This window comes from Aptenodytes forsteri, unplaced genomic scaffold (assembly GCF_000699145.1).
Source record: "Aptenodytes forsteri isolate BGI_AS27 unplaced genomic scaffold, ASM69914v1 Scaffold409, whole genome shotgun sequence".
Taxonomy (NCBI): Eukaryota; Metazoa; Chordata; class Aves; order Sphenisciformes; family Spheniscidae; genus Aptenodytes; species Aptenodytes forsteri.
In genome coordinates this window covers 11,520-21,172 of record NW_008796191.1, presented here as the reverse complement: position 1 = coordinate 21,172, position 9,653 = coordinate 11,520, and the positions used below count along the sequence as shown (strand labels likewise).

Sequence of the window (9,653 nt, the reverse complement as noted above, 5' to 3'; positions counted from 1 at the left end):
AGCTTGGCTTGCTGTGCTGCGAGCGTGTTCTGGGTGGCTGCCTCTGGGTCCCAGTGACACTTGCTGGTGGCTCCGCGGACCCTCTGAGCCTTCCGCAGCCAATTCCTCCTTCCCTGCAGTGAGCCAGAGGGAAGGAGGGTCCCTGCCTGTGCTGGTGGGGACAGGGGGTGCCAGGGTGAGATGGGGCAGGAGGGTGAGCCCTGGATGTCTTCGCTTCAGAGAGGGAGGCTCTTTGGCAGCCCAAAAGCCGGTATTAGCCTTTTCCCTCGGGAATTGTGTGAAACAGACAGGATCTGATTTGGTAATAGGAATATTTGCCTTCGGAGGGGGAGAGGAGAAGGGGTATCCGGAGACCCGAGGCCTGAGGGTCCCCTTCGCGTCTCCCCACAGGTGATGCACTGACTTGGCAGATGTTGCCCCGATTGACGTAGGACCCAAGTGGCTTGGGCCAAGGATGAGCAAGCCGACAGACCTGCAGCACGACCTGGAACGAAGCCTCCCAGCCATAGCGTCCATCAGCACCTCGTTCTCCCAGAGCCAGGGCTTCTCCCCGTATTGCTACTTCTCTCCGGAGAAGAGGAAAGCCATCTCGGACGTGAGGAGGACCTTCTGCCTCTTCGTCACCTTCGACCTGCTCTTCATCTCCTTGTTGTGGATAATCGAATTGAACGTAAGTTGGGGGAAGCAAATCCGTGGAGCCTTTACCCTTTGAAGTTGTGCTTTTTCAGTTCGGTTCCCTCTGCATTAATTGCTCTGTTTCAGAAGTCTTGGGCCAAGTCTTTGTTTGTTCTTCCCAGCGCTCTGCTGATTGGCGCTGGCTGAGAAACCACCGTGCAGTTAGTGTAAACTAAAGTCCAGCTCATTTCCTGCAACTGGGCTCTGTTGTGGCTGTCCAGGGTCGTTAACGCCGTCGCGTGTAGCGCTCTGTGTTGTAGTGTAACAAGATCTGGGGCCCGTGGAATCGCCAGGTTGAGCAGTTGGCCAAATTTCTCTCCTGCTCCCCTTGCCTTAAGTGAAGCTGCTCGCTCTGTTTGCCAAGCAGCTGCCAGCTTTGCTGCAGCGTCTTGTTCTCAGAGCGTCGGAGGAGCGAGGTAGGATGTGCAGACCCTCCTCTCACCCACCCAGCTGTTGGGCAGAGACAAAAAGGGCTTTGAGCTCTGGTCCCAACATACGGCTACTGATCTCAGCTTCTGAAAGCCGGAGGTGCTGCTCCACCGCACAGGGGACGGGCCAAGGGGACTGTGAGGGTGCCGGTCCTCTCCGCAGCGCTGTCACGCCTGTGCAGGCTGCTGCGTTTGCTCAGCGTGTCAACTGTTGCAATGACCAGGGAAATCCAGTTTATTTACCTCAGTCCCGTCAGGTCGGAGTTACTCCCTGCGCTGTATTTCATTTTATTTTTCCTGAACTGGTCCCGACTGGTTTCAGCCGTGCTGGCGGCGGGTTTCAGGTACTACATGTCCTCCCATGGAACAACCTGAGCAGAGAGGCAAGATGAATAGATAGACCCCAGCGCTTCTGCGTGCAGCCCTGCCGGTTGTCTGGCCTTTGTTTATCAGCACTGGATCCTGCGCTCACTTAGCGGCTCTTATCTCTGCCCTGTTTATCTCCTGTGGTGTCTGCACTTAACAGATTGTCTCGGCCAGCAGCTCCCTCGCCCTGCCCACGCGGTGTCGAGAGCCTGAAGAGACCCCTGTCCCCCCGCCCCGACTAGGAAAAAGCATCTCTCGGCCAGCATTCCAGCGATGCCGATGGTGCCCTGCACGCCCGGCTTGGACCCCGGCCTCCTGCTCTTGTCCCTGTTCTCTGGACTCTCTGGAGAGGTGCTGTCCGCAAATCAAAATATCCAGCCCCGGGGAGATAATCTGCCAGCGCGGTCACCAGGGTGATTCTGAGCGTAGGTCTTGCAGGTAGCCATTAATGAGTGACTAACTGCTGATATTTGGGCCCTGAGCCGAGATGCTGCATATTTAAAGCTATTAGGACAGCTTATTTGCCTAGTTATGAAGAGCAACGATTTTCTATCATGACTAATGCTTTTTTTATCAAACGGTTTCCTTCGCTGCAAGATAAGCTGAGCAAATTGGCCCTCGTTAAATGTCTGTTGCCTGCAAACTGTAATCCTGCGAGCTTGCTGCTCTCGGAGACGGAGAGATGCCTCAGACGGTTCTTCTTCCTTGTTCATTGCAGTGGCCTGTACTTGAACTGAAAACGCCTCCCAGAAATCATAATCCAAAGCCTTCCCTGTGTCTCGTTCCTCCTGCAGCATCTCATAGCGGAGTCACGGTGTGGGGAAGAGGCTTTCAGCGGCAGCTCAGCAAAGCTGGCTGGCGTCAGTCCTGTAGCCGCAGATCAGATAAAGCAATAGTGCGGAACGGCTTTGCCCCCCTCTCCCTGAATATTAAGCACCAGCCCTGACCTAGAGGGACCGCTTCCCGATGGCTGCCTCTTCTGTCCTTGGACTGTCTGACAAGAGGGTGCCAGGACACCAGGCTGCCAAGAACTGGCCTGAGATCCACCAACTTGTTTCTCACAGATCATCAAACAGCTGTCAGCCTATACCAGCTTCCAGGCCAGCTGGGCTGCGTTCAAACCAATAGCCTAAAGGTGAAGCATTTGTTCCAGTTACCTGAGCCATCCACTTCCCCATAAACAGCGATTCCAGGCTCCCGAGAACAGGATTTATGGTGTCAAAAGTACCAGGGCTGTCGGGCTCCAGATTGTCTCAGGGTGAGGCAAGGGAGCTCTTCTGTGAGCTTTTTCCACGCTCCCGTACGATATCCCAGAACGTGGTTTTGCCTCTTTCAGATTTCCTTGCAGTCTGCCTGTGTCTGTGCATGTCCCTCGTCCTCCTCTCCTCCCTCTTCCCCTTTGCCAGTACATTTGAACCTGCCGGTCGGCTTCCTCCGTCAGATTTCCTGGAGGGCAGCTCAGCACTGCTGTGAGCCGTGGGAAGCCAGCTGGCCTGGAAGAAAGGAGAGGGGACCCCTCGGTGCTTTGCATAACGAGGAGGATCGCAGCTTAAATTCCACCAGGTTGCTGAGTGACCCCTGAGAGCCCTCGCCGGGGAGATGTTTTGATTGCCCAGCTGTGGGAGACGCTTTGTTCAGCGCGTTACTGAAGGCGCTAGAGAAGCGGTTTTCTGTGATTTTTCATTTTTTCCGCGTCTCCTCCCGTACAGCTGAAGTCTGTCACCTGAAGCCACGCGTGGAAGCGGTGGGCACGAGTGGGAGGTGTTGTCCGACCAAGGGCTTTAGGCTGTGAGAGTTGTGATCCGGTGGTGCTGGATGTGCTGAGCCAAAGGAGTGGCTTTTTGGTGTTAGAAAGCCCCCGCGTAGAAGTGTTTAACGTACCCGTGTGCTGCTTCCAGCTCTGGCTACCCGACTTGCGCTCCTCGGTGTGAAACCGAGGGTGAAATGAGCTGTTGTATCCTCCCGTGGTCCTGCGTTGGCAGATGAGCCCGCGTCGTGCGTGCGGCAGGCATTTGTATGCCTGATGCATAACCTGACCTGGCGGTAACCTCCGGTCACCGCTTGGCCGGGTTCTTTCTCCCATTAGTTTCTTATCAGTGCACTCAATAGCTTTCTGGTTTCCTGTCTCCCCTTCAGACCAAGGATGGCATTCAGAAGAACTTGGAGAATGAAATCATCAAGTACAATTTTAAGACCTCTTTCTTTGATATATTTGTGAGTATCCCAGGCTGCTGCAGGTGAGGAAACAGCTTTGGAGCTAGGGGTGACGTGGCCGAAGGCTGGGCAGGGAGGGTCTGCGTGCCGGGTGGCTGGGGTCTCCCCGCAGCCTTGCCCCTCTCCCGGCTCAGTGAAACCGGGCAGGTCGCAGCCCATCCTGTTGCAGCCTTGACCCCCATCTGTCGAAGGTGGCGAGGTCCTCGGGAGCTGGCCCATGCCTGTGTCCTCCCAGCACCTGGCAGAGGGACATGGGCAGCGACTAGTGTTGATGGCTCTTTGTTTTTACAGGTCTTGGCTTTCTTTCGTTTTTTTGTGTTGCTGCTGGCCTATGCAATCGTAAAGCTGCGCCACTGGTGGGTCATAGCGGTAAGAAGGCAATTTTTGCTTTCCTGCTTTTAGTTTTCTCTCTCCGCCTGGAGTTTGCAGGGATCTGAGATACGTAAATTTATTTTTCAGGTCACTACGTTGGTATCCAGTGCCTTCCTGATTGTGAAGGTCATCCTCTCCGAGGTTGGTTTCTTCGGGCTCACAGGGGATTGCTTTGTGATTACCTGATGCTGCTGTTTTCCCGTTTGTGTAAACTCCCTGCGGTTTCTGCTTTTTTCCACTCAGCTTCTGACCAAAGGGGCTTTCGGCTATTTGCTTCCTATCGTCTCGTTTGTCATTGCTTGGCTAGAGACTTGGTTCCTGGATTTTAAAGTCCTAACTCAGGAAGCAGAAGAGGAACGATGTAAGTATTTTGCTCCTCTCTGGTAGGAGTTGGCAGATGAGACTACCAGGCCTGGGGTTTCTGCTGCTTTGGCAGCACCTTGACAGATATGACATTTATGGAGAAGTGATCTCCAGGCTGGCTGTGACGGTAAGTGCCTGACTCAATTCTGTTATGGTATATAAGTCCCTTCAGGGGAAGAAAATACCAGATTATAAAAAGCATCTTTTAATTGAGTGGAGAAAAACGTGCCAAATTCCCCAATGTCTGGATCCTGAAGCCAGACGTGTTGGAAACAGAGCTCACCTCCGCGTCGGAGAAAATGTTTTGAAACAGTGGGACAAATGCCAGGCGGACTGTTGGACTCCCCGTCTCTGGATATCTGTCTTTGGATCTGGGCTGGAGACCTTTCAGAGAGGATTGCTTCAGTTACAGACAGGTTGCAGGGGCGCGGCGTGAGTTATGGTGTGTGAAATTTTACAGCCTCTGGTCGCTGAGGTCAGACTAAACGGAGATCGAGTCTGACCTAATGCTTTACAAATTACCCTGCGGTGCCGGGCACCTGTAACTTCCAGGGGCCCTTCTAGGGAGTGGGTGCTCAGCCTGGACTGGCACGGCTGCCCATTCCTAAAGCAGCAAAAGGGGTTCGTCGCTCTCCCAGGCTTAATTGATGAGAGAGGACTGGGAAACGGCACGTAAACGAGGGAGCGTTTGTCAAGCGGGGCTCGATCAGAAATGCAGTGACTGACTGGAAAACACCAGAGGATGTTTGGGTCTTGCAAGGAGGCTTTAAGATGAAAAATGATCAAGTGTTTAATGCCTCTATTGGATTAGGCTCAGGTTCCAAATTGCTTCCAGGGGAAGCTCTTATTTAATTAGATGCTTAATCGCCTTTGGATTTGACAGGCAAAAGAGCCCATTGATCTCCATGCAGATAAAATGTCTCAAACAAAAGATGAGGCAATAGGAGCTGAAAAGCTTGTGGGCTGGCTGGTGTCAGTGCGAAAAGACCAGCTGTGTCTGGAAGAAAGTGGCTGGGAGGGTGGTTGAGTAGGGGTGGATGTGGTGGGGGCCCCCGGACCCCTTTGCCGTTGAAGTGTTGGACGCCGCGTGTGTAAAACCTCGCGCTTTGGTTCGCAGGGTACCTGGCAGCCCAGGCTGTAGCCTCTCGCAGCCCCCTGCTCTACCCCAGAGCCCTTTCCGAGGGGCAGTTCTACTCCCCACCAGAGTCCTTCGCAGGTAAGACGTGCTCTCCTCCCCTTCTGCCGTCACCTCGCCGGCAGCCGGGCCGTCTCGTTTCCCGAGCTTGTTCCCCTCACGGCACTCCTCCTGGGTCTCCTCACCTCCATAATTGCCTCCCCCATGAGCTCTGTCTCGTTATCCCGGCCCTTGGCAGTGGCGGGTGGCAAGGCTTCCAAGAAGTGACACTGCAAAACGGGCTCCCCGTTCCTCGCGCTGCGCCTGTGCCTGGGCAGGGGAGGCACGGCCATGCTGTCTCTGTGCCATCTGCGGAGCAGAGTCGGGCTCAGCCCCACACGCCTGGCTTCAGCTCTCTGAGAAACTGGAGCCTTTTGTGGTCTTGGGATTAAATGCTTTTAGCTGTGGCTAAAGTACTTGAAAAATCCTGCCCTCGGGATGAGGGCACGGGGGCGAGTTGCCACAAGCAGTTGAGGGATAAGAGCTGGCAGCATGCCGCTGCCCTGTGACACCGCCTCGTGCCGGCTCCGGAGACCTCCCCTGCTCGGGAGCGAGGAGACGTCAGCCGGAGCAGTTGTCTCGGTGTAGCTGACACTTGGTTCGTGCTCAGCCTTCCGGAGAGCAGAGCAGCGCCTGCCAGCCGGCTGCGGAGCGGAGGCGTTTGAGGAGGCAGGGCCTGGGCTGCGTCGGGGTCGTTCCCACTGACGGCCCTTCCCGTCGGACAGGGCGCAGGGATCGGATGCTGTCTGTCCAAGGGAGATCGTACAAGTGGGGTCTTCATCAACTGTGTGTTAATTGTGTACTTCCCCCCTAGGGTCGGACGAGTCGGACGAGGAAGGCGCAGGGAGGAATGCGTTGACAGCTCAGGTAAACAGAGGCAGCGTGGCCTGAGGCCGGCTATCCCTGCCCGTCGGCTTCAGGCTGATCCAGGGCGGTGGGAGTCTCTGACAATCCTGCGGCCCCATCAGGGTGCTGTATCTGCAGAGCACCCAGAGGCTGCTGTCCCTCATTTCGCAGCCTTCTGTTCTGGGGACATTTGGCTGAGGAGCTCTGCCTGCCCCTCTGCGCCAGGCTGTTCCCCGTGTGCCCCGGGACCGGTGGCATCGTGGCCGCCGCAGGAGGGGGTCCTCTGGGTAACACCCGACATTAACCCCCTTCCCCGGGGCCGCGTGCTCTTCCCTGCAGCATCCCGCAGGGATGCGATTCTGGCTCTGCCTCCTGTCTGTCCCCCTCTCCCCTCTTCGGTCCCTGGTTAGGCGGTCACATACCGAGAAGGGCATCGCCTCAGCCATCCCCGCTGAACCGTGCCTCGCGGGGCGGTCCTTCGCCTCCCCGAAGCCTGGCTGGGCACAGGCTGCTTTGTGCTCTTTTCCAAGTGGTTCTGCTGCCGCTCAGCCCCAGTTCTGGCACCTCCGCAGGAGGAAGCTCTGTGCATCTCATAGCCCTTTGCCTGCTGGAAACCCTTACGTTAAGGTGGGAGGCTCACTGGTAGACGCAGCTGGTGTGTGGATACAAGCCAGGGCGGGGAGCGTGACTTTGAGCTCCAAAATGAGGCCTCTGTGACCCAAATTAAGAGATTTCTGTGGTGTGGTGATGGGAGATATCCCCTTTCCTTCTGCCAGCCCCGGGAGGGGGGTAGCAAGCCTTGCACGCCCACTTCAGGCTTTCTGCAAACCCGGCTAATGAAATGCTCCCTTCTCTCCTAGGAGAAAGAGTACGTCCGACAAGGCAAAGAAGCAATGGAGGTTGTGGACCAAATCCTCGCCCAGGAGGAGAACTGGAAGTTCGAGAAAAACAATGCAAGTGTCCCCCCGCCCCACCTGCCGGGCAGCGCTGCCGGCAGAAAGCACGGATGGCTTAGCAAAAACGGGAGGACAAATGAGGCTTTTGAAACCTCCTCGCGACATGGAAAATTAACAAGCGTTACAATTACCTGATTGAATTAGGAATCTATTCCAGTTCAGTTAAATGTAAAATCCCCTCTTATTTAATTAGACGTTTAATTGCCTTCCTGTTTGACAGGAGAGAACCCATCACTCCTCCCTCTAGATGGCAGGCAGGCAGGGGCGGACAGCTCACCTTTGGTAGGCGTTGGGATGCGGAGCCGTGGCTGCCGGCGTGGGGAGGAGTGGAGACGTGCCGGCCCTGCGGCGGTGCTGGAGGGTCCCGTTGCTGCAGCTTCTGCCCTTGCTCCACGGCAAGGTGCCTTTGAGCACCCTGGAGAGACCAAGCCAAGCTGGGGTCTGGCCCTTCTGGCCAGCTTTGGCCCGCATGGGAGCAGGAGGGCGTGGGGCACAGACTGCTCCTCCCACCCCCAAAGCTGTTTGTGTCCCCCCCTTCCCCAGGACAGGGACCTTGTGGGTGCTGGAGTGTAAGTCGGGGATGTGTCTCTGCCTTACATCTTTCCACTGTGGCTTTGCCAAAGGGGTCTGCAAGTCGCGCCTCTTGCTTCGGGCAGCACGGAGGCGCACGAAGCAAAGCGGGCCCTGCCCTGCCTCTTTCCTCACCGCGCCGGTTCGTTCCCTGAACTACAGCAGAGTTTTCTGGGGTACCTAGAGCTCCTTTCTCTCTGCAAAGGGTGGAGAGAAAGGGGCAGCGTCTCTGCCCCCTAAAACCAACCTTGCTTTCTGCTTGTGGGCTCGCAACATGATTGGGGTGAGAGTCCTGCAAACTGCAGTCTCATCTGGTGTTTAAAATTCCCCTGTCAAGTGATCCATTGTCTGATGCCAAACTAGCTGGGCAGATTGTTTTCTTTATCCAAAGGGGGATGGATTTAAATAGACTAATCAGAGTTTAACACAGGGCTAATGATGAAAGGTTATCATCTGTCCATCCCTAACCCCTCCAGGGAGTCTCTTCTCAGATGTAGGTAACAACAGCAGTGTTGGCAAACTAACCCCTTTCCCTTACCCCGGTGTTGGTAGCTTGCTACAAAGAGAATTTGACCTTGACGTGGAGTTTGCAGGCTGGCATAGGGCGGATTCTTTTTCTGTCTCATCACTGGATATTCTGCCGCTCTGGATATTGTTTTGTTTATGGAAATTTGTGCACGTGCATCTGAAATGTGCTCGGTGCAGTTCCCGTGCTGGGGTCGCTGCCTGGTGTGGGGGGACGGGGGACAGCTGAGGGCTGGAGAGGGTCCTTCAGAACGACACGCGGGGCGGGACGGCTCCTGCAGCCGCAGCGTTTGCAGACTTTACCCCAGATAGAAGCAATTTATTTTGCTAACATAAATGTAACTTTCTTATTTCTTGCACAGGACTTTGGTGACGTTGTTTACACTTTTGAAATACCTTTCCATGGCAAGACCTTTATTTTAAAGGTAAGAACCTTCCTGGATCACTTCCTTAGTCTGTGAGGTACGAGCGAAGAGCGACTGCTCTGCTCAGAGCCGCGGCTCAGCTTTCACGCTCTCTCCTGGCCCTGGCAGGACAGGTCAGGCTGCAAAGCGCACTCTCTTTGCTTGAGGCAGGTGAACTGCACTGCGCGCTCTAGGGAATCTCTCCAGGAAAGCCCCTTGGCTGGCAGACAAACTCCCCAGCAAATATGCTGGGCCCCAGTCTCTGCTGGTAGAAGCGGGAGCAGGTGACTGCAAGACTTGCTTCCAACCCCAGCATCTAGGACTAATCTGACCAAGGAGGCTAATTGCAACTAATTGCCAGCAAGACCAGGGCTGAGCGTGCGTCTGCTGCTGCCTGGCATTGAGAAGAGCTGCTCGGAAGTGCCTTGCTCTGTGCCCTCTCGCTGGAGTGGCTTGGCTGTAAACCACGCTTTAATGAAGCATTGGTGCTGCGGTGGCTTTTCTTTGTTCCAGTGCATATGTTGCCTCGCTGGCAGGAGCGGTAGAAGCGGGAGCAGGTGACTGCAAGACTTGCTTCCAACCCCAGCATCTAGGACTAATCTGACCAAGGAGGCTAATTGCAACTAATTGCCAGCAAGACCAGGGCTGAGCGTGCGTCTGCTGCTGCCTGCCATTGAGAAGAGCTGCTCGGAAGTGCCTTGCTCTGTGCCCTCTCGCTGGAGTGGCTTGGCTGGAAACCACGCCTTAATGAAACAATTGT

At 55.4% G+C, this 9,653-nt stretch overlaps 1 protein-coding gene across 1 annotated transcript in view; it reads left to right on the top strand.

Moving 5' to 3' along the window:
- The window catches only part of STARD3 (StAR related lipid transfer domain containing 3), a 19,323-nt gene that overhangs the window by 3,343 nt on the left and 6,327 nt on the right, over window positions 1-9,653 (top strand). Inside the window, exons 2-10 of the mRNA XM_009287978.2 lie at window positions 391-670; window positions 3,606-3,683; window positions 3,975-4,052; window positions 4,143-4,196; window positions 4,299-4,416; window positions 5,536-5,634; window positions 6,407-6,459; window positions 7,299-7,391; window positions 8,852-8,914. Coding sequence (XP_009286253.1) covers window positions 455-670; window positions 3,606-3,683; window positions 3,975-4,052; window positions 4,143-4,196; window positions 4,299-4,416; window positions 5,536-5,634; window positions 6,407-6,459; window positions 7,299-7,391; window positions 8,852-8,914 — 852 coding nt within the window. The 5' untranslated portion in view covers window positions 391-454. The remainder of the gene's footprint in view (window positions 1-390; window positions 671-3,605; window positions 3,684-3,974; window positions 4,053-4,142; window positions 4,197-4,298; window positions 4,417-5,535; window positions 5,635-6,406; window positions 6,460-7,298; window positions 7,392-8,851; window positions 8,915-9,653) is intronic.